The sequence below is a fragment of the Uranotaenia lowii genome, chromosome 2 (assembly GCF_029784155.1).
Source record: "Uranotaenia lowii strain MFRU-FL chromosome 2, ASM2978415v1, whole genome shotgun sequence".
NCBI classification, from domain to species: Eukaryota; Metazoa; Arthropoda; class Insecta; order Diptera; family Culicidae; genus Uranotaenia; species Uranotaenia lowii.
Window position 1 is genome coordinate 258,782,943 of NC_073692.1, and position 24,811 is coordinate 258,807,753.

Here is a 24,811-nt window from a genome sequence, read left to right on the forward strand (position 1 = left end):
TTAATATGCGCATATAGCCTTCCTCTCCCCTACAACTTTAAAAGAACGATCACTTCTAGTATCGTACGTAAAAAATTGGTGTTTTTAGAGAAATCACTGTCTCCTCAGCATTGGAAGTTATTTAAATTTATCTACTAAAATTCCATTTTTGTGCGTATCTTCGAGAAGATTTTCCACAATTTAATTTTTTCACTAAGCGACGATTTTTTCTTACAAACGGAGTGAAAACTGTTTTTGTATTCCAAGATCCGTATAAGATCACAAGCAACTAAAAATCACATATTTACTTGAATAAAGGCTTTGGAAGTTACATATTGGCTGACAAAGAGAATCAACTGCCTAATTCCCTTAGGTGAATTTTATGTACTCATTAATGAACTTGAAAGTTTCAAAAGTGATTTATATGTACGTTGTAAGGGACTTAAGACACATAAATGGCACCAAAGTACTCAAAACGGGATTTTCTTAGTCACAAAATTTGCATTGAGTAGCTTTCTCCCTGGCTGGCTGGCTTTCTAGATAGCAGGTGCGCCTGCAGGTATGCTACAAAATCATATCGTAACTTCAAGTTTTAGTTTCAGTTAGAATAGGGTTACCATATCCTGCAACGCCAAAACGAGTACACTGAGAAAAAAATTCCAAAATTATAAAGACAAACGCTATTTATGATGTTTTAAGTTATTCAAATACCGCCAATTTATGTGACTTACATGACAAATGCTCAGAATTTTAAGTTGGATTATTCAAAGTTTTCGATTTTATGTTGAGAAAGCACAGCAAAATTGATAAAAAACTGCATTTTAGAAAGAGTTTTTATTGTTATTTAGGCGTTTTTTTTTTTTTTTCATTTATTGACATTATTGCTGATTTTGACATGAATGCCAATACGTTGGTAAAGTGTCACAAATAAACAAAAAAAAATATTGGTGATTCGTGCGCTTTTGATTTGTTATTATGCATACTGTCTACTGTCCCGGATTCTCTTGCATACTCAAAGGCGCTAATTTTAAACGAAAAATTCCGATTGAATTCGTGAATTACTCGTGAATCCTTCCATTGGTTTCCATCCTTTGAAACATTCAACAAAAGTAGCAAAACTGAAGTGTTGTGCAACTAATGCATAAATATTTTTAACAATACAATCTGTGATACAATCTTGATGTATCGGAAAAAAATAAGTTAATTTATATGAGAAAATTTAATTTAATTCCTTTCACTAAAAAAGAGTACATTTCGTAGAATTTCACAAAAAGAAAAGTACGCTTATTTCTCGATCGAAAAAGAGTACATGTACTCTTAAAAGAGTACGTATGGTATCCCTAAGTAAGAACATCACATAGCGTGGTCTTGGTGTAGCGTGTACGATTCTATCCACGAAAGTTGGGGTTCGATCCCCAAGTCGGGCAGGTTTTTCGATACTTGAGTTACAGCTATTTTTTTTCTGGGATTTTCATCCTGGCGGATGATTCATCCCTACTGACTTGATACTTGAGTGACCATTCTGATGCGATATATGTAGGAAATGTAGGAAAGAAGCAATCGAGCAGCAAATTGAAGAAATCTCGGCGAACCGCAATTTGTTGAGTTTGAAATTAGGCGCGTGGCATCATGGCGACACCATGTACTGAACTTTGTAAATAGTTAAGAGAAGGTTATATGAACCGATGCCAAGGGTGCAATTAAGATAGAGAGAGAATTTTTTACTCATTTTACAATTTTTTGGAAGCTGAATTAAAATGCCGATAGAATCTGAATAGACAGTCATTAAGATTTTCTATGGAACTTGAGAGTATCAATAAGATCTTAAATTTTGAGATGAATAGAATGTACTTCATATCAATGATGGGGCTGAGTAAGCGTTTTTGTACCTGTTTTATGGTACTTTTGGTTGCTTGGGATTGCATTGCATTGAGATTTTTTGTAAGGTTTTCTCAGAAAATTTCATAACTTTACAGATTTTTAAACAAATTTTACCAAAAAATACAAGTAAAATTTTTGATTCTAGATGAATTTTACAGATTTCATAAATTTTCTTCATGAATTCAGATACTACTGGCATGGGATTTCTAAAGCTACAAATCTAACTTAAATAATGTGGATTGCTTATTTTAAAGTAAAATGACACAATTTATCAATATTTGGCATGATTTCTTTATGAATTTTCTGTCCCAAATTTCTTTAGTCAAACCACACTTTGCTTTTGATTATGAGTTATGTTGATTAGAATGGTGTCGATCATGTCGACAAGAGCTCTCAATATTGAAGAACAAAATTAGTGCGCTTTTTATTGGGTTTATTTTTGTGCCAGTATTAGAGCAATTGATTATCTGTAGCCTTCCGATTTTTGGTTTGTTCTCCCGGTCCGCTTTCAGGTTTTTTTTTTCAAATTTTTAAGTGATGTTGAATAACAGGGGAGAAAAGGTCGTCTTAATAAAAAATAAACTCCTGTTTCCTCTTTTAATAATATTGCACCTTTGCATTTAAAAGAATCCAAGAAATGCCAGAAAAAGTTTACCATCTTACCATTCTTACCCTTAAAAAAACACCGAAGAGGGACCGAAGAAAATTCGCAAACCCGATGTTTTAATTTTGATGCCAAATGACTGAAATATGCATTAAACGTCTAAATCTGGTGTTAAAAAAAAATGGTTTGTTTTGAGGCACCTATGAATCAAGTCCGATTGAGCTGGAAATTTGCACAGGTCAGTTTTTTGGGCTAATCTTCAAGATGTATATGGTCAGTTTTTGAAATTCAGCATGACTCATTTGGCTGCCACTTTAGTGTGTATCTTGCTGTTATAGAAAATGATTTAAATTTTGTCTTCATACGCCAATTCTTACCTATATTCTTGACCAGTCGTTGATTAAATCTATTGTTTGAAACTGTTTGTTAATTAGATCATTTTTCTTTTAATTCTCTTCGCAGGTCGATGCACAATTAGGAATGCTAGAGAGAGATTATCTCCAGGAGTCCCTCAGTTATGTTTTGGGAATTCAAGAAGTCCAGGAAAGGATAAAATTCGAGTTTGTGGAAATAATTTTAAGTAAGTAGATTTCAACGATAATATCTAGTCGCGAATGCCATGAAAATGGTAAAACGACTGCATTCGAAGCAAAAAAAAAGAATCTTTTCTTATTGCTTACATTTTTTTCAGGATTCATATCTGACTGGCTCGTGTTCTACCACCTCGGCCATGAAGTAGCGGAAGATGCCAAAGACTATCTATTAGATCTCCAATTCAAAGTGCAAAAGGTATGTATGTGGGCTGGAAAATTGAACGCGGTGAAACGGGAAGGTTTTTTTTCTCCCGTCATTAGTTTGATCTATCTTTAATTGAATTTCCTCCAATCTCTCATATATTTTAAGACCAGGGAAAATTTTGATGAAACACGACAGAAAGCCCAAGAGCTAAAACACAGATACATGGAGAGCAAAATGAAACCCGAAAGCGAATACACAAAACAGGGATATCTGTTCCTTATGGAGAAGAGTGAGTTCTATCTGCCTCGAATTGGAGGAAACTCAATTAATTTGTAATTTTTTCTCCTAAAACTTCGTCAAACAGAGGCATTCACGGCAACATGGTCCAAATACTATTGCACGTACAAAAAGCAGAGTAAAAAGTTTTCGATGCTACAGTTTAACCAAATGTCTGGTCGATCGGTGAGTAATATTTCCTTTTATAATTAAATTAATTCCAAATATTCTTCTGACGGTTAACAATGCTTTAAGTGCGGCATAAATTAAAACAAATCTCACCAAAGTATGAAAACTGTGTTCAATAACTGATTTCTTTTTCTCCAAATCTGTGTTTTTCTCATTTATCTTGAAGCAGCAATCCTCGACGGAAGTCCTTACGTTGGCCTCCTGCACGAAGCGGGTTTCGGAGTTTGAGAAGCGCTACTGCTTCGATTTGATCTTCGACGAGCGGCCGGCGATTACGTACACATTTCAGGCGCTCAGTGAGGAGGACCGGAAAGCTTGGCTGAATGCCATGGATGGCAAGGAACCGGTAAGTAGACTTAACAGCACAAACCCGCGCCCAATTGAATTCAATTATGCGTTCGTTCATCGCAAAGAATACCTTCGTTGTTTGCAATCTATTTATGATTGTTATTTACTCGCTAGACATTCATGGCCCCGTCAACGCATCACAACGAGGACGGCAACCTGGACGATGTCGGTTTCGCGTTTGTCCGGAAATGTATAGAAGTGCTGGAGAGGAGAGGATTAGAGGAAGAGGTAAGTCGAGAGAAGTAAAACATTTTTCGATCTGGAGAACAACACCGGTTTGCTGCAACAAATGAACTGAATCCGACATTTAAATTTTAATCTCAAATGTATCTTATTGAATGTGATCTGAAGAGATACTAAGCTAGAGTCTTCAACAAAATTGTTCTGATAATTTCTTTTAGAAAGTTTATAAATTGACTCAAAAATGTTTAAATGGCTCGGTTCCAGAGTTGAAAAAAAAATCATTCTCGGGTTCAGAACAAAATAATCAAATTTTAAATTAAATCATGCAAACGTTTCTTTAAATTTTACAAAAAATCATGGATGAGTTTTAAACATAACGCAGCTTTTCAGGATTCAGGGTTCAGAAATTTACATTAAGACTGTCCAAAAAATGATGTGTTCAGGGATCAAAACCTTTGGGGCTGAAATCAGCCTAGCAAAATGCCCAATGTCGTATATCAGCTCATTTTTTTGTTTGTTCATTGTTCATAAACAGATCACATATTGATCCTAAGGATAGGTTAAACATTGAAGACAAACTACAAATACGTGGAATTTACCCTACACTATACTTAAAGCACTAAGGATTCTTCTTCCTAATGATTGCCTCCTATTGCACCCCCCTATTGCACCAATTATTTATTTATTTATTTATTTATTTATTGCCATTATGTAACGTAAGATACAATCTTATAACTTGTTACAATGTGTTATACTAATGTGTTTTCCTAGCTAAATTTTTGTTCGTTCGTTTTTTAAAGATTATGTCGTTCTTAATCTGCAAGTCCTGCTAATAAACCCCTCTTGAACTCTGACCTAGATCTAATAGATTTTACATGGAAAGGAATAACGTTCCAGTTAACGATACCTCTTACGAAAAACGAGTTACTATAGTAAACAGAACTGTGTCGGGGAATAACGAAACATCCTGTTCGAGAACTACGTAGCGGTACAAGAAGATATCTTAGATACTCCGGTTTGCCTGAGAAAAGAATCCTTTGTATAACAGTAACGGATCTGAAAGCATAAAATCTCTCGAAGCGACATCCTAATAAATCTTTTTGAAGATGTGAGACGTGTGAGAATCTTGTAAGATTAAAAACATATCTGACGCAAGAATTCAGCGCAATGCGAAGTCTTCTCATAGATCTCTCCGAAGCGTTTTGATAAAGAAAATCACCGTAGATGAATAAAGGATAAAAAACGACTTAAATAGGCGGAGTTTCGTTGAGGTATCCAAATGTTTAGTTGTCAAGTAGAGCTTTTTCAAAGATCCATATATTTTACCACATTGGGAGATTATTTGGCGGTCCCAAGAGAAACTTTGCTCAAAAATAACACCAAGGTTTTCAGCGTGGTCTACAAACGAAATTTCTTGTCCATCATAATAGAAGAACAACCATCAGTACTTGCGTATATCATCAACATAAAGATGCAAAAAGATGCACTGAGAAAAACTTCAGAACCAAAGGGAGATCGTTTATGAATAGCGAGAACAGAATAGGGCCCATAATAGAACCTTGAGGAACCCCCGAATCAATTTCTGAGAATTCCGAAAAAACACCATTGAAATAAACGGATTGCGTGCGCCCTTGAAGGTACGAGAAAATTAATTCAGCTGCATGTTTGAAAAAATTGTAATTATGTACCAGTTTTTGAACAAGTTTGTTGTGCGCAATCCTATCGAAAGCTTTCGAGAAGTCAATTAACAGAAGTAATGCGCTTCCTCTTTTATCCAAGGCAAGGGCTAAATCATTGTGCACTTTCATTAACGCTGTTTCAGTGCTATGATTAGGTCTGAAACCGGACTGGAACTCACTGAGAAAGTTATGTTCACCAATATGATCACATATTTGTTGTTTAATAAGCTTTTCAAATACCTTAGATAATGAGCTCAAAATGCTGATTGGTCTAAAATTGGTAATATCTGATACGTTCGATTTTTTTGGAATAGGTATAACTTTCACCCGTTTCCACAAAACGGGAAACTTCGAAGTTAAAATAATGGTGTTGAAAAGATGAGTTAATAATGGTAATAAAGAGTGCAGGAGAATTTTTATAGGTTTTATCGGAATATTATCAATGCCCACAGCATCGGATTTGATTTGAGATACAGAATTGACAACTTCATATTCTTCCACAATCCGAAAACGGAACCCTATAGAGTTCTCAGGCAGTCGCAGAGCTGCGTTGTTATTAATGGTAAAATTCGAAGTGAAAAAAGAATTGATTTCAGTTGCAGTGGAACTGAAATTTGTGGAAGATTGAAGCATATTAGATAAACCAATTCTTTTCAAGTTACTCCAGAATTTTCTGGCAGGAACACTCAAATTTATAGAACGCTTTTCTTGACTAAGTTTGGCATCCGAAATCAATGAGGTCACTTTGTTTCTTAAAACTTTATAACGGTTTCGGTCGGCTAAGCTCCGAGAACGCTTCCATGTTCTGTATGCCAGATCCCTATCAATCATTGCAACTTGTATGTCCTTATTGAACCAGCTATGATTACGGAACTTTTTGAATTTTAAGGGAAAGAATAGATCGTGTATTTCTGTTAGGAAATTATTCAGTAATTCCACTAACATTTCGGAATCATTTATGCTAAAAAATGAATCCCAGTGCAAATTGGAGAGATTTGCAAAAAGCTCACTTGCGTTATAATGCTTGTAGTCGCGATACCAGTAGCCCATTTGCTCTTCATTTTTTTCAAAGTTAAGAGATGCAAAAATCATGTCGTGATGTGAAACACCTGGATTTGAAATTTGGCTAAAACGATTAATTTAATCAGGTGTATCAGTGAGAATCAGATCCAATTGCGAACAACCATTATTGTGAAAAAAAGTTGGTTCTGAGTTTATGCAATGAAATGAAAAACTTGAAATTGTATCTTTAAAACAATCTATTCTACGCGATTTTCTCATAATGTCTGTATTAAAGTCTCCTATAAGAAAACTATTGTTGCAAGTTAAGGAATACTACTGCACATGATATTGCAATGTTTCAGAGCAGTCAACATCCGGAGGATTATAGTAGACTCCAAAGAATAATTTGTTTGCTAGTAGTGTAGTTTAGTTAAGATAAATTCAGTTGGATAACTATGAGATAAGCCGTTGCTATTATTTGATTTTTCAATTATTTCAATACGAAGAGATTTTTTAATATAGATGCATATTCCACCACCATTCCTATTACGATCATTACGAATTATATTAAAACCATCAATAGCTATCATTGTGTCACTAACAACATCACTCAACCATGTTTCAGTCATAAAAATAATGTCGACCTTACTTTGAGTAAATATGTTTTTTAGCTCGAGGAATTTGCCTAATCGCCGGGCGCATAAACTTTGAACATTCATGTGGCATATGTTAAGTTTATCACTCAAAAAAACGCTTTGTAAAATGTTCTGGTAACAGAGAAGTTCGTGGAGGCATCATCCTTCAAAACGTTATCCATCAAAAAGAATAAAAATTTCTAAGTCTGAATTCAAAAAGGATTCAAGAGCAGACCCTACATTTAGAACGACAAAAATCAGCAAACTACTTAATCTAATCACTATATTTTTTGGGAATTTCATTCTGCTACTATCAATGGGCCTCTAGTTCAATTCGACTTGAAACAAATATGACGATTCGTGTAACCAACAGAATAAGGGCTAGTTTCCTTTAAAGTATTATTTAAAAAAAAAATGCGTTTAAAAACAAAAAAAAAACCATAGCAGGTTAGCATAGATTGTTGCTGGTAACGAATAGGTTGGCCAAGAGGGAAAAAAACTATGTAACTCACAGTCATCGCGTATATCACCTCCACACAGCGGTCATCTCGTAGAAGTAGCATGAGCGTCTTATATCGACTTCGGAATCGAACGGCACCAGCAGTGAGTGTATGTGTTCGCATCCCATCGTAAAGCCCATCAAAAGAAGTAAGTTGCCTGCACGTCTCCGTATCTTTCCCAGATTATGGGTATTGAGTATTAATTTCTGATCGTGTCGAAAAAAATAAAAAAATATGTAGGTGTACTGGTAGCGACATCTTATGGATGTTAGTCCACTTACAAATTTGGTTTGAAACTTAGGTTGGTATTCTCACACACGTTTTGAGCTCCAGCTCGAACTCTGTTCTCTGTGATGCTATCAATCAATAATGCGCTGGCATTAGAAAGCGAAGATTTCGATGGGTCAGAAAACATAAATCCTTCGGGATGTGCCGACCAGACTAGATGAGGCTAAATCACCAAAAATAATGTGAGCATCATGTTCGTCCATTGAGTTCACCACAGATGTCAGAGTGTCGAAATGCAATCTCATTGGCAATTCTAAATGTGCTCTATCTGGGGATAAGTAAACAGCACCTACCCAAATATTCTGCTGCTTGCCGTCGATTTTCACCCACAGCTGTTGAAGTTCGGTGGAAAGCGTAACGACGCATTGAGAGGTCAGCCTATTTGACACAGCTATCAAAACCCCGCCACCGAGTTTTTTCCCGGTCGATAATTGGGTCTCTGTCGTTGCGATAAACTGAGTATTCGTGTCCGAAGAGTTGTTGCGAAGTGATGTCGTCATAAAGCCAGGTTTCGGTCAGAATGATGGCGTCAAATTCATCGTCTCCGATAGCTATCGCGAACTCCTCGATCTTGGTGCGGAGTTCCCGTACATTCTGATAGTACAAGCTTATCGAACCAGATTGATTACAGCCAAAAGCTGTCAGTGCGGATTTCGGCAAGGGTGGGTGACCGGAGCTGGAGCGTTCAGAACCTCAAATGTTGGAGATTGAGTGCTGGGTCGTCTGCCGAGCTCGCACTCGACACTCGCGGCTGCAATTGAGAATCATTTGGGGAAGGTGCGGAATCTGAGGCTTCGACTGCACATATACAGTTGCGTTCAAAAAAGAATGAAATCGCGTGAAGCTGCGCACCCACTTCCAGCTTTGACAAGCTGCCATTTTTCTCAAGGTTGATATTTTTTCATGAAAATTTCACACAATCTAGTTCAACTATCCAACTAACACTCCACAAAATTTGAAGTCTTTACAATGACGGAAAACAAAGATACAGCTATTCCCGTAAAAAAGGGAAATTTGGAGTTGCTTCACTAAATTTGCTGTATCTTGGACAATTTTCATTGAAAAATCTTGAAATTTGGTCCAAAGATGTAAAAATGTTTGATCTAATACCAGGCCAAGTTTCGTCAAAATCGATGAACGTGATCAAAAATGGTGCCGGGTTGAAAATGAGGTTCATTATCGCCCAGTAGACGATTTCATTCTTTTTTGGACGGATGTTTATATGGAAAAAATCGTAATCCATGTATTCTTGGTATTTTCTTTCACAAAACCAAAATTTATCACAAAGAACGATGTAAATTGCTAAAAGCTTCATTCGTACTTTGTTTCGAAAGAGAAAATGTTTCAACAGAGTTCAAAATAAGAAGGACAGAGTTTCAGAAATGACTTGCTAATAATACCGATAAACAAATTTGATCCACAATTAAAGCGAATATTCTATTTGCTCTTGTGTTTCAATACCAGTTCTGTTGGAACAATTTCTGTTTCTAAACAAAGCAAGAATATCAATTTTTATCAATTTACAACATTCTTTGTGATAAATTTTGGTTTTGTGAAAGAAAATACCAAGAATACATGGATTACGATTTTTTCCATATAAACATCCGTCCAAAAAAGAATGAAATCGTCTGCTGGGCGATAATGAACCTCATTTTCAACCCGGCACCATTTTTGATCACGTTCATCGATTTTGACGAAACTTGGCCTGGTATTAGATCAAACATTTTTACATCTTTGGACCAAATTTCAAGATTTTTCAATGAAAATTGTCAAAGATACAGCAAATTTAGTGAAGCAACTCCAAATTTCCCTTTTTTACGGGAATAGCTGTATCTTTGTTTTCCGTCATTGTAAAGACTTCAAATTTTGTGGAGTGTTAGTTGAATAGTTGAACTAGAATGTGTGAAATTTTCATGAAAAAATATCAACCGAGAGAGAAATGGCAGATTGTCAAAGTTGGAAGTGGGTGCGCAGCTTCACGCGATTTCATTCTTTTTTGAACGCAACTGTACTTATTCTCACAAAACCTGGGAGACCAGGGGACTCAACTGGTTCTGATGGTTGCTACGAAGAATATTCCGTTTTCTGCTTCGTCCACTTCAGTCGGTTCTGGTAGGTTGGACAGGAAGCACTCCATGCGGCGTGATCGATGGGCAAAATATTTCGTGTTTAAAGATTGTGGGAGTTTGAAAGTACGCAACTGATGCACCTAAGAAACGGAGACGTCATGCCCTTCACTGCACTTACGGCAACATTTCGGTTTTCTGCATGCGGATGAGATGTGGCCGTATTCCGAGCATTGGAAACAGCGTTGAACATTCACAAGCTCAGTGACGTTACACCGGTCCCAACCAAGTTTGACTTTTTTTATATTTCAAGAGCGTCTCGAAATTAAGAACATCTGGCTCAAGTACAGCAAACATTTGGTGTGTGTTATACTTAGTATACTGGGCATATTTTAAAACATTAATCGCTGATGGATTGGGGATGTTGTTTTGCCGGATCAGAAGCTTGGTGAATTCGGCTTCAGTGATGTCGTTAGAAATACCAGAAACTTTTATTCGCGGCTTCACAGGGGCTTGAATTACAGATTCATAGTTGTCAGCTAATTTCTGGGTGATGGCTTCACGTAGTTTTGTGCCGATACTTCAGATGCACAACGAATGGCAACATCACCGCTTGGAAGCACTTTGCGGTGAGGCGATTTCCATGCACCATTGGGCTTGGGTTGGAATTTGTTGAGGATAGTGGATTCAAGTAGTGCAAATTGGCGGTTCATGTCGGAGCTGATCTGGATGGTGATTTCCGTTATAAGAGATTGTTTTAGTGTGCTGGAACCATGGCTGAAAGATTCACAGCAATCCGTGCAAAAGAATTTGATAGAGCTATTCTCACTGAGTGCAAGTAGACCGGGAGATGTGAGGAAAGAGCAGTTGTAATGCACAAATCTACCGCAACCCCCCAAACAGGCGATGCGTTCTTTTTCATGTGCCTTTTTCTTACACGAATAACAAGTAATCGGGGACGCCATCACTTGTCATTGCTTTAGAGGCTCAAGCCTCTGATGGTGGTTGAGCTCAGAATTCAGCGATTGAAAAAAGTATCTGGCAGTTCAAAATTCAAATCATTCCTCAAGCAACCAAAAGTCACATATTTACTTGAATATAGACATTGGAAGTTACATTTTGGATGACAAAGAGAATAAACTGCCTAATTCCCTTTTGTGAACTTTATGTACTCATTAATGAACTTGAAAGTTGCAAAAGTGATTAATATGTACGTTGTATGTGACTTGTTTTGCCTAATTACCATGAGTAAACTATATGTACTCATTAACGGACTTGAAAGTTGCAAAAGTGATCAATACGTACGTTATACGGGACTTAAGTCACATAAAGGGCACAAAAGTGCTCAAAACGGGATTTGGTAAGTCACAAAAAGTGCATTGATGTGCTTTCAAAATCAAATCACCACATCGAATTTTAGTTTCAGTTAGAACAACATCTAGGCGTGATCTTGTGGTAGCGTGTTCGATTCCCACCACGAAGGTCGGGGTTGGATCCCCAAGCCGGGCAAGGTTTTTTTTCAACAACTAATTTAGTAATTGAGTGACCATTCTGATGGGATATATTTAGAAAATGTAGGAAAGAAGCAATTGAGCAATTTGTCGAGTTTGGAATCCGGCGCGTGGCATCATGGCGGCACCAGTACAGAACACAGTAAATAATCAAGAGAAGGTTATATGAACCGAAGTCAAGGGTTCAGTTGAGATAGAGATATAGGTTTTTTGCCCATTTTGCGATTTTTTGAAAGCTGAATTAAGAGCCCGCTGGAAGCTGAATAGAAGATCATTGTTTTGGAACTTGAAAGTATCAATAAGAACTTAAATTCTGAGCTGCATAGAACGTACTTCATATCAATGATGTGGCTGAGTAAGCGTTTTTGTACCTGTTTTATGGGACTTTTGGTTGCTTGGGTCTCCGGCGCATAGGGCCGTGGTAAAAGACCTCCATTTTTCTTTCCCCTCGATATTTTTAAGATAATTGTTTGGAATTTCGTCAGATTTGGCAGATATTGCTCGATTTTTGGAATGGAAAATTTTAGATTATTTATTCGGTTTTCACCTTGTTTTTCAAATAATTTGCATGGAATAGCCGGGCCCAGCTACGAGCAAAATAGTTGTGGAATGCTAATAGCATGCACTGTTTCACACCGCATGAGAGCTGTTTAGATGAAAACATTCCTGCATTGAAATCTTTCTGGTTTGATACACTGAGCTACACAGCAGCGCCGCTAGAGCTCATTTTTCTAGCTAGCTCCTTCTCTTTTCTTTAGAGCGAGCCACTTCCACCCGCCCGACAGAGCAACCGCGGCAAAAGATTTGTGAACATTGATCGGCAAAGCATTTTTTTTAAATTTATTTGATCATTGGGATTTTAGCATCTATGGGGTAATTCATCCCTCGCTTCGAGAGAGAGCAGTGCACTCGGAATCCGAACTGATAAAAGGGATAAAAGTGTGATTCGTTCTCTGCTCTGTTCTGTTTGCGAGGTGCCGAACAACCCTGTCTACACCGATTGTTAATTAGCTACCTTATCACTATCATGAGTAAATGCGAAAAATTGAGGTGCTGATCCAGAAAGTGGTTATAGTGTAGCATCCTAGAAATCTTTTATTAAGATTTTTGAAAGGATAAGTTTAGTTGATATCTATATTGAAGGATTTCATAACCAGTTTTAAAGAATACTTTTGACAGCCATGAACATCATAAGTTTGACGAATCGAAATATTCAATAAATCACTTGTAAACATCTTTTTGTCTTATTTTCCAGGGTCTCTATCGGATTGGAGGTGTGAGTACAAAGATATCCAAGTTGCTGAGCATGGGACTAGACAGAAAAAAGACTGAAAAGGATCGATTGCAGTTTTTCAACGACGAGCAAAGCTCGGACGTGTTAGAGAATAAGACGATAGCAAGTGCATTAAAGCATTACCTGAGAAATCTGAATGAACCGTTGATGACGTTTCGGTTGCACCATTCGTTCATCTCATCAGCGAGTGCGTAGAAAATTAAATCAACGATGAAAAAGACACAACTTAATTTGTTCTCCATTTCCAGAGCAAGAAACCAGACAGCAGCGAATAAATGATGTTCACACACTGGTCCATAGGCTGCCCAAGAGTCACTTTGAGATGCTGGACATCGTTATAAGGCACCTGAAATCGTAAGTGAATGAGGATTGTTTTAGCGTGGTTAGTGATTTTAATGTTTTTAAATTTATTCACAGAGTCGCGATGAAATCGGACAAGAACAAAATGTCTGTGTTCAACCTAGGCGTAGTATTTGGACCAACACTGCTTCGAGCAGCAGAGGAAACTGTAGCTGCCATATTAGATATCAAGTTCAACAACGTCGTGATAGAGATCCTAATTGAGAACTACGACAGGATTTTCAAATCACAACCCGGAAAAGGACTCGACTATCTGTAAGTTAAGAGTCATTATAATATAATGTAATAGATAGTTTTCGAAGATTAATATTCCTTCGATTTTTGGTGGAACAAACCTTTCTCCAAACAAGTTTTAATTTGGTTCTTATGGTTGGTATGGATTAATTTTTTGTTCATTTCGTAGACATTTTCTTTTACGAAGGAACAGCTTTGTATACGGTGGAGATAGAAGATCATTCTATTCGAAAAGGTTTTCGTTGTCATTCGGCGAATCTTTACACACGTTGAGGTATCCTTGAGTTATATTGTTTATGAGCAATTGTAGAAAATGCTAGGCTATTCATTGTTTTTTTTATTAAATAAGATACACTGGGGCAAGTGCAAACCTTCAACTTTTCTCTCTCTATTATGTTGTGAGCCTACTTGGTTGAATGATTCAACTGAGTCGAAGCAATCGAAAGATTCCTTTTAATTCAACCACGATAAATGAAAAGTTCAGATACCGCTATTTCGATAGCAACTTACTATCTTCTTCATCAATCGCTCAACGAAATGAAGAAGATAGTAAGTTGCTATCGAAATACCGGTATCTGAACTTTTCATTTACCGTGGTTGAATTAAAAGGAATCTTTCGATTGCTTTGATTCAACTTTTCTCTGTTACAAAAAATGCCAAAATCAATTCCTCCACTTGACACTGTTGTTTGGGACCAAATAAGCAAACTTGCATAGATAAACTAAACTTCTTTAATTATTCACCAAACACGGTGTTTTTTGTTTACATACCAATTCAATCACGCACTACATAGACACGAAAAGTGTATTTGTTATGTATTGTTTGGCTACAAAAAAAAGATCTTGAATTCACGTTTTTGTTTGAGACTGATTTTTAAGTGAAAGCTAAATTTGTTCGATCAATTTTCAGTACACCCTCAAAATGGTGAAAAAAAATATGTTAAATCTAGCTAATTCACACTGAGGGGCAAGTGAATACGACACTACAGGGTTACGTGCAAACGCACCTTTAAGCCATGGAACATCGATCTTTGAAGAATTTCATCTCCAAAATGGTTCAGCATTAAGATAGGATGATCAGAAGATGTACCCAGAGTGTTGAATCTAATGCGGGTATTCGAAATTCTTAAATGTCTTTTGCTAGAAGCAGCAGTCAGGCAAAATGGAGTCCCAAATAGTAATTTATAATGCAGAAAACTGCAGATATATCAATAAAAGTTGATAAAACAAACTGGAACATTCGTTTAAGAGAGTGTAATTTTAGAATTTTTTTTTCACAAAAGTGTCGTATCTTTTTGTCTTTATTTAGGATTTTTTTACTTTTAAGGGAATTTTTTTTAGAACCGATTGTTAGCGATGCAACAAACGATAACTGATAGTTTTTGAATGTATTCATATTTTTCTAAAACATATGAAAGTTGAACTATAGTGGAATCTATTTGCACTTGTTCCGGTGTACCTTACGTAGATTAACTAAGCTTTCGAAATTTTCAGACCGCATACTAACGTCAGCCCGCCCATGGCATTGCAACGCTCCTATCCCGGCGTTGGTGGTGGAGGAGGGGGAGGAGGAGGAGGTGGAGGGGGTGGTGGTCTAAGTGGCTTAGGAGTTGTCGGAGCAAGTTACGCCAAAGAACGGAGCGCTAGCTATTCGCAACCTGTTGTACGGGTTGTAGCGAAATCAAATTACACCGAACCGGTCATGTCTTCGAGCTTGCAAAATATCTCCAACGGAATTTCTCTGTACAGCAAAGGCACCAATAACTATCCCACCTATGAAGCAAAACCGAAGATCATCACTTCAATCAACAGTTCCACGCCATCGCTGCTAAGAGACACCACACTTTCGCCGCGGGAAATCAGTATAGATACCCGGGAGACTACTTACCTTAAGTCGGCGCCATCAACAATCACTATAAACAGCCACAATAGTCCTCCTCCTCCTAGTCACAATCATCATAATATGGTCCGGTCGGATGGCGGAGGAAGTAGTCAACTTTACCAAACCGGCTACCAAAGCCATCTTCTGCACAACCGAGCTGAACCGCAAACTATGCTCCGTGGGGGAAGCGCCGGATCAGACAGCATATATGGGGTCACAACACCTATGCACAAACTGGGTCACCCTAATCCTATGGCCAGCAGTGATTCTAATCTTACCAACACGCGGAAAGAGCTCTCGATCTACGATCGCATTCATTCCACCAGTAGTTCAAACGAGTCCGTTTGTTCGTCTTCTAGTCGTGATCTTAACCATTCATACGGAAGCACTAGCCGGCCGATGTCGAACTGGGAATACGGAACCGGCAATGGCAGTATCGGTGTGGTGAGTAATGCGCTGAATAAGTTTTCCATGCGGGACGATGCTAGTCAAGGTTATATCCCGAAGAAGACGCAGCGCAGTACCAAAGGTCTAACCCGCCATACCAAACATGTGACCCCGAGGGAAAATCTGTAAGTTGTGGCATGTTAAATAAATCCGTTTTGGTTCTCAAACCCCCTTTCTTTCAATCCCTGCAGGCGCGTTAGGACACTGTATGCTTGCTTAGCGGAGAACGATGGAGAGCTGTCGTTCGAACCCAATCAAATCATTACAAATGGTAAGTACTAACTGAAAAGGATAATTTAGGAAACAAAATTACTATTTTGATACTTTTTTCGGTTGAAAATTGGGATGAGAAATGTCATTCAATCTTAGTACTATTATTAATACTATTTTTTTCTGTTATTGTGAATTCTAATAAAGTTTTTAGAAACATCGCTGGTGAACTGGGAACAAAACACAGACTTCCGACAATCTAGTACTTCACTTTCCTTTGTTGGAAGTCGGAAGTCCGGACTGAGGAATCCCGGACGGCCCATTTCAGGGTTCATCCGAAATTAATTAATAATTTTTTATCCTGGGATTTTCATCCCTTAGGATGATTCATCCCTTAATATTAATTAATATTGTTTTTTGTACGGGATTTTCATCCTCTGGAATGATTCATCCCTAAAAAATTAATTAATATCTGACATTATTGATGTCTAGATACTAGGGAGCTAAGTTTTGTTAGCGATAGCTATCGCTGATGCTGAAAGCTTGCCTTTCAAATGGCTCTCACGGACTTCTGAAGTAAAAGTTAGTGCTGGCGCGTTTAATAACACGTTCGTCGCCATGCTCATTTTCTCGGAGCGAGAAAACAAATCGGGAGAACTCCAAGATTTGCAACGTGTGGCTAAACTGAGCGGCTAACTTGAGTAAGACAGCTTCGCTCGTCTATAAAAATATTTTTGAAGATGTTTAATTTATTTTTCAATATATTTAACAAAAATAAAACCGTATAATGCAAAGAAATTACAAAAAAAAAAACAAAATAAAACAGATTCAAATTTCATTTTAATACTTGACGTCGAATTCATTATTTCAAAAGAGATTCTACTTCGGACTCAGATTCGTTGGATTCAGCGTAGACAGACATGTTAAAAAATATCAGAACAGTTTCTGATTACTTAGAGTACAGGAGTCGCCGTCTCATAGGGCTGTGATGGTCCCGGCTGAACTCCAGTAGCCTCAATAGAACTTGCTGGACTTAGCAAGCGTTTCCGCGCAAGGCATCGCCGTAACGCGTATACGCGGTTTCGGCCTGAGCAACCATGGTAGTGAATTATTTATCCCCCGTGAATGAATGATTTCCTAAAATTGAACCATAACAAATAAATCACCATCAAAAATAATCTTTTAAAATGTACTTATTATGTAAGACACGAAGTTCAATCGATGCGACGGGGAAAGTTCGCTTGTTCGGAGTCTTATTTTTTTATATGTTATTGTCTTCAAATTCTCAATATTTACCGTCCTTTCATTGAATCTAGTGAGTAGCTCTTCAACGGTTTTTTGATTATCTTTCTGCACGTTTTCGACTGGTAAATTAAAGATTGAAGATCAATTAACTTGAAATGTAACAATTGTTCCATACTCACTTTTGTCTAGCCTGGAGTGGAGTTTGTCGAACTTCCTCTCGAGAAAACGTTTGTTTTCGGACATATTTAAATTAGAATTTTTAAAGGAACTGTCCCAAACGAATGAACGAATGAGTCCAATTGGACTCAAACAATCGCCATGTCTCTTTATCATATTTTTTTGTTCTTTTATTTCTTTCATTATCTCTTCTTCTCATCTAAAGTGCTCTAAAGCAGCACACGCCTCGTGGCCAAGCTAAACGATTGAAATATTGTTTTAGCCACCTTGCAGTATAACGAATAACTGGCTCTGGGAGTTCGCTTTGCTGAGTAGTCACCACCGGACTTTTCCGTCACATTCGATGGTAAAGCTTAGTTCTTTTAGAAATGGGACACTTTGTTTTGTTGATTGCAGCGCTCCTGGTGGTCGGATTTGCAAACTTTTGCGTTGTGTTGTTTGTAAACAGTGCTATCTAGTTGAATTTTTTTGAGAAGAAAACATAAAAAAAATTGCACAGTCACTTGAAAAGTTCATTCTTATCGATTCGGCAGCTATCCAAAATGTTGAAAATTCCCAAAAGCACCGTCGGGCGAGTGATAAAAAAGTATCAGGAGACTCTCACGATTGTCCGGAAAGTTCAAATCAAGCGTTGGAGTGGAACCTATGATCAACATCTGCGGTTGAAGGTTATCAATCGGATTCAGGCCAACCCTAACATTTCGGACTACGATTTGGCGAAACGATTGAAAGCGGAACGCACAACTGTCCGGCAGATCCGTAACCGGGAAGGCTATAGGTGCTTCCGAGCAAGCAGACAACCCAACAGAACCAGGGCTCGAAGACAGTACAACAGGATTTTGACAAAAAGATCCGGTTGTGTTTTGATGGACGACGAAACCTACGTCAAAGCCGATTTCAACCAAATACCAGGGATAAAAATTTATAAGGCTCCTGGTCGTGGAAGGATTATGAACAGATTTAAGTTTATTTTTGCAAAAAAAATTATGATTTGGAAAGCGATCTGCTCATGTGGTTAAAAAACGTTTTTTTTTGTAACGGATAAGACCATGAACTCGGATCTCAACAAAAAAGAGTGCTTTAAAAAGCGAATTTTACTTTCCATCAGATCCCATGACGGTCCAGTAACTTTTTGGCTGGATCCGGCCAGTTGCCATTAGAGCAAGGAAGTGGTGCAATTCATCCCAAAACATCTTAATCCGCCAAACTGGCTCCAGCTCCGACTAATCGAAAAATATTGGGCAATTATGGAGCAGAAGTTGAAGAAAAGGGGTACAATCATCAAAAACATTCATCAGATGAAGAATTGGTGGCAAAAGTTGGCAAAAATCACACCTGAAAAAAGTGTTCGCGGACTGATGGGAGGTATAAACAGTAAAGTGAGATTATTTTTTAGAACAAAAGATCTACTTTGTATTGTATTCTTCGAAGTTTAATAGAAGTATCTTCAATTTTAAGGGTCGTTTTTGAAAACACATTAGGGTTTCAGGAACAAGAATTAGGGAAACAAGTTAGTTTAAAGAAAACTAAAACACATTACTTGACTTTTAAACTTTTCATCACTGCCTCATATTTAGAAATAGGAGTTTCCTTAAGAAAAATCTAGGAGCTTAGGAGGTGTAGGAAAACTCGATCGCACCATTCACCAAATTTCTATAGTTGGTTAAATTGACTTACCTTTGTTTCGGAATTTTTCAAAATTTATCTTTGGAATATAAAGGGACAAGAGGTTGTTAATTGATCCTGAGAATATCCTACTAACAATCCTTCCTTCATTCCTCATTGACTACTAGGACGTGGCCGGCGCCGTTATTGATCATTTTCAAAGGGAGAGCATGAGTTTTGTGCATTGTGAATGAATTGCTAGTCCCAAGCACCATTCTTTTGGCCTTTGAACAAAGCTGATGGCCTCGATCAATCACGGAGTAGCAACCATTGGCGAGGTAGAACTTGTTCTGCTTAGCCACGCCAGCGTTCATGGAATTTGAAGTGCGTAAGTTGAACAAAGTCTAATCAAATATGTTATCTGAAGTTTTGAATCAATGATCCTATCTAAGCACTTCAAGTTCAATGATTTAAGGTGGATATGAGTAGCCAACTAAGCTAAGCTTAGAAAAAGATCTACTTTGTATTGTTCCTAGAAAGTGTTTTGATTAAACGAACGGTTGATGAAATACACGTACTTGAAAGTGTCCCATTTCTAAAAGAAATAAAGCCGGTTTAGGGAATGTGTCCAACGTTGTAATCTTCCGTAGAACTGTATGTAATAAAAAAAAAATAATTCGAAATTAAATATTGGATACTTGCTGTGGTATGACAAGAAATAAATAATGATGTTCTTCCATTTTTCATTTATGTTTTTATTCCCAAAATCACATGTTATTTTAATGTACAAACACCGGGGTGTTAATCATCCGCCATCTGAAATAGAGCTTTGATTAGTATTTTTCATAAAATATCTACCTATCTTTTAAATACTCATCCTTGGCTTGATGTCTGGTTGCTAGAATATAGAAGAAAATAAGAATAATTGTATTAATTTTATCAAAGTTCGTGAAACAAAGTCTCACCTTGCTTCGGCGTACGAAAATAAACAGACTCCAATTTGACAATTTGATTGCTGATTTTCCAGCAAACTAGATCAATTGCTGGAAAGTCCAGCAATTTGAAAACCGATTGCTGGTTTTTCAGCAAAAATGACAAAAACATAACCGAATGCTGAAAAATCCAGCAATTTGAAAACCGATTGCTGGTTTCCAGCGAAAATTTGGATTGCTGAACATTTCCAGCAATTTTTTTGCTGAAAATCGAGGCAAAAATGTACTGTGTCAGATTATGTCAGAGTTTTTTCCACCCGAACTTGTCGACTTCCAATGGTCGACCTCTTCCGATATCGTTCCTTCAACGGTTTCAACATTTTGACCACAGCTGGTGAAAATTAATTTTTTTGTTTAGTTAAAAATCTTCTCAATTGCCGAAAAATGGCTCTAACATTTCGTTTTCCTGGTCGAATCCGTATGAATTTTTTTTTCTTCTTCGTCACAAGGTTTTAAATAGTCCAATTCAGACATGTTTCCTTCAATTTATACTGAAGAACACAAAAAAATATAATACCACTAATCTACCGCTTGATTCGCTATAACTCTTTGACTTCTCGTTTGATTGACCGTAGCTGATGACTCGACAGAACCATTTGACACTCATTGGATCCTCCATTTGGGGACTTTGCACCACCATCAAAAATCACTTTTAAAATTAACATAAATTGAGAGCTTGAAAAAATCAAGTCATTCTTCAGTCGATGACTTCTGACTGACTGACTGATCAATCAATAACTACTCAAATACTCAGATGTGTTTAAGAATGACAAGAAAAATAACAGTCTTCGAACTCAATTTATTGCGTTGAAAGTATCAATGTGTTTTCAAAAAAAAAAAATCGAAACACTAGAAGAAGACATTAAAATTGATTCTACTTTCTTTTAGAGAGATCTTTAGAGGAAAAAGCAATAGTAAAATGAGTTTTGACTCATTGAAAGTTTTCACCTTTCTGTTTACATTTTTTTCCTAGCTACAAAACGTCAAAGCTTCATCTGGCATCCCCAATAGAGCTCTCAATTTTTTTTTCTATTGGCTCATGGGCTACTTTGATTAATGGCACTCTGGGTAGTTTTGTTGAACTCAAAATAGATCAAACTTGTGATTGAATATTATATGTAGGGGAAAGTCGGGTAAAACGGACACTTTCAATATTTCGAGAACTACAATGTTTGGCACTAATCTAATGATGGGAATATGTTCGCCTAAGTGTATTAACACTTTCGAGACCCTTTGTCTATTTATAGCAAGCAAGGTCCCATAATAGTAAACAAAACAAACAAAATCTTTGAGGATCCATTATTTGATGTAATTTAACCTGCGAGTTCAGAACTCGCAAAATTTTCGAAAATTTCAACCGTTTTCAAAGGAAGAGTGTTTATTAGGCTTCTTTCTAACCATCTGGAGGAAAATAAGCGAGTTTCGGTCAAAGGGCTTGAACATCAAACGTTTTGAAAAACAAAGTTGCTAAGGCGGGTAAGACGGACATCTCAAGGTCGGGTAAAACGGACACATAAGTTTCTCTAGGTATTTTAAATTTTTAATCGGTTTGATCCTCCATATGCCTTCAGAAGACCTTGGTTAGAGCAACTGTCGGTCGAAAAACACTCAACATCTCAAACAGGCCATAAAAACAGTAAAAACAGGATCTCCGGTGAAAAAAACGCCAATAAAATATGGAATTCCGAAACCACACTGTTTCGCTTCTGAGCTCGGACCAGTTGGTTCCATTTTGGTTTAAAAACGTTTTCTTATACTTAACTCATAAAAATATCTACATTTCCAGCAATTTTTGCGACAAAATGTATCTTTTCTGTACAGTGTCCGTTTTACCCTACCATTTTTGAAAAGTGTAATTAGCAAGCATTTTTAAGATGGCTATAAAAACGGTCTTGATGAAGGAAATTTACTAATTCCAGTGGTTAATGCGATAGCAAACAACCTAAACTGCCCATCTGCACGAAAACTGCGATGAAAATAGCAATATCTGATTTTCTATTGCGATTCTACCTTAGGGTGTCCGTCTTACCCGACTTTCCCCTATGTATGTATGTTGGTTATCCACCATGGGTGCACGGATTCACCGCAGTTTCTGTCTAAGTATGTGCTCATTCTTTAGATAATTAAGTTCGACAAATCTCCAAAGCAACGCGTATACCATACCCGGACCCCATGGTTTCGTATGAACTGTTATTGAGGAATGCATTGTGTTTATGTAGGTTTATTTTGGAAGAACGAGTCAATCAGGTGGGCTCAGGTATTCCGGCATCCGTGTATATACCTGGTCAGCTAGCAACTGTTTGAACATTTCTATTATATAATCAGTTATATGTGGAAACACATCTTACCTGTCGGCCACTTATTTGATTCGAACCCAAAAGTTTTCTTGCCGATACCGGGAATCGAACCCAGTACGCCTGGCATACCAAAACCAAACTCGCGCCACCATCGGTGCTAGAACTTTTAGTTGAATATTATTATTAAAACTTTTTATATTTAAAGTTTTAAATTTATACGCATCTTTCGTCTACTTTTATTTCAAAATTCATCTAAATTTTTTTTATTTTTCTTTCAGTGAAACGTTCCCAGGAGCCAGGATGGCTTGCAGGTACCTTGAATGGAAAATCCGGCCTCATTCCGGAGAACTACGTTGAGGTACTGAAATAATGGTGACGTTTACCCAATACCAACCAGTAACAAACCAAACCACATTACCAACAAACTAAAAAAGGAAGAATAAACGGACCGGGAAACAAATGGAAGCAAAATTAATCCAGATGTGTAATGACACCCAATCACATAACAGTCATGCATCTATGAATAAGCAAAAAAAAAATGTTAAATTAACAACCAAACAAACAAAAAAAACTAACGTAGGAAAACCTTCAAAAGGTTAGTTCGGCGAAACAAGTGCTGTGTATTGTGTAGATTTACTCGATAACTGTTACCCGTAAATATGTAAGAGCATAAAAGACGCAGCAGACAAACAACTATCATTCCTATTACAATGTAACAGAAAACGGCAAAAATTATAGAAATCGGAACATCATCGGATTTTGTTTCGGTTCTGTTGAGTTGTAGATTTTTGTTTCAGTTTCAAGTTTTTTTCTAATGAGTTGATCAATTTTATTAAAATAAGTTCACGTCATTGTTTGACTTAGTATTTTATTATGTAGAGAAAAATGTTTTCTCTGGTTTATATTTATTTAATTTTCGAATATTAAATCAACGTTTTGTTGATTAATTTGTTAAAATCTCATACTTGGAAGCTTTGTTTGATGTAGTTAAGATTTTTTTGTTTGTTTATAACTGCGTTTTTCCGATTTCTATTATCAAGCAAAACAGAACACGCCTCTTATGGACATTTCTATCAATGTCTTTTAAATATTGTAAGTAAAAGAAAACTAATTATTGATTATAGATACACAATAACAAACTAAATTATATTTGAAAACAAACAAACAAAACACCAATGAACTTGAGAAAAGTATATATTTCTTTATAATTATTGAGCAACGTGTAGGTGAATAAAAGGTAATATAAAACGTACATTCTATGAAGAAAACAAAAAGATGTTAGCTAATGTTGACCGGTACTGCAAGCACATAATCACAAAACTATCATCGACACGAATTCACAGGCAAGTAGGAATCGAGACAACTTACACAGTAAAACTGATTGATCACAGGTCACAAATTGAACTGTTATCCACGAAAAACTTACCAAACACCTTCAGCAACTACATATACATCTCTTTTTACACAATGCAAGTTTTGTACATCGAACTGAGTAGAATTTTGTTCGTCTTACAACTGAGCTGATATGAGCAAAAAACACTACATATACATGCACACCACCGTCCAATAATGAAATGAACAAAACTAATCTTTCGCTTCTTTGCAAACATTGCTAGTAGATTTTCGAATTATGAGTAATCAAATTGATAGTTTTTTTTTTGTAAAATTGATTTTTACTATTGAGTTCAAAAGCTTACAAAAATTCAGCATTGATACCCATAATTAGTTTTTCAAACTAGAGGATCGCAATAAAAATAGGAGTCAGATTTCAAGATTATCAATGGTATTGGAAAAAGGCGAATTTAAAATAATGGAAACTAACTTAATTGGATTTTAAGTTCAAAGCGCAACATTAAAACATATTCACAGTTTTGATGCTTTTCTACTGCCGTCTTTTTGAAATGTACGTTCCTAGTTCAACGACTTTCAAGGATAGTTACTATACAAATCTTTACAGTAGGTTATGAAACTTTTTACATGAATTTTTGTAATGATTCAAACTATGAGTTATAATTATTTGGAAACATTTTTTATTCATACTTCAACTTATAGCGGACTCTATCACTGGAAATTGAGTGACAAATTATAATTTCGAAATATAGAAAGCTTTCCACCAGCTTCACTTTTTAATATGTCCCGCAGACTTAAGGGTTAAAACTTTGAAGTTCACAAAATCACACCAACTGAAGA

The 24,811-nt window shown here is 36.8% G+C and overlaps 1 protein-coding gene across 1 annotated transcript; it reads left to right on the plus strand.

The window, feature by feature from the left end:
- Positions 1 to 2,925: 2,925 nt before the first annotated feature.
- Positions 2,926 to 23,895, plus strand: LOC129745742 (rho GTPase-activating protein Graf). Its single transcript, XM_055739066.1, has 12 exons — positions 2,926 to 3,044; positions 3,156 to 3,253; positions 3,368 to 3,491; positions 3,567 to 3,664; positions 3,834 to 4,013; positions 4,130 to 4,243; positions 13,135 to 13,360; positions 13,422 to 13,527; positions 13,591 to 13,788; positions 15,261 to 16,220; positions 16,287 to 16,366; positions 22,900 to 23,895. The coding sequence occupies exons 1-12, from the start codon at positions 2,945 to 2,947 to the stop codon at positions 22,989 to 22,991; spliced, it is 2,376 nt and encodes a 791-aa protein (XP_055595041.1). The 5' UTR covers positions 2,926 to 2,944; the 3' UTR covers positions 22,992 to 23,895.
- Positions 23,896 to 24,811: the final 916 nt, after the last annotated feature.

Excerpts from the sequence above, each read along its gene's own strand:
- LOC129745742 (XM_055739066.1), top strand. The coding sequence starts at position 2,945 with ATGCTAGAGAGAGATTATCTCCAGGAGTCCCTCAGTTATGTTTTGGGA. Across the intron at positions 3,254-3,367 it reads TCCAATTCAAAGTGCAAAAG|ACCAGGGAAAATTTTGATGA; the intron begins GTATGTATGTGG and ends ATATATTTTAAG. Across the intron at positions 3,492-3,566 it reads TCTGTTCCTTATGGAGAAGA|AGGCATTCACGGCAACATGG; the intron begins GTGAGTTCTATC and ends TTCGTCAAACAG.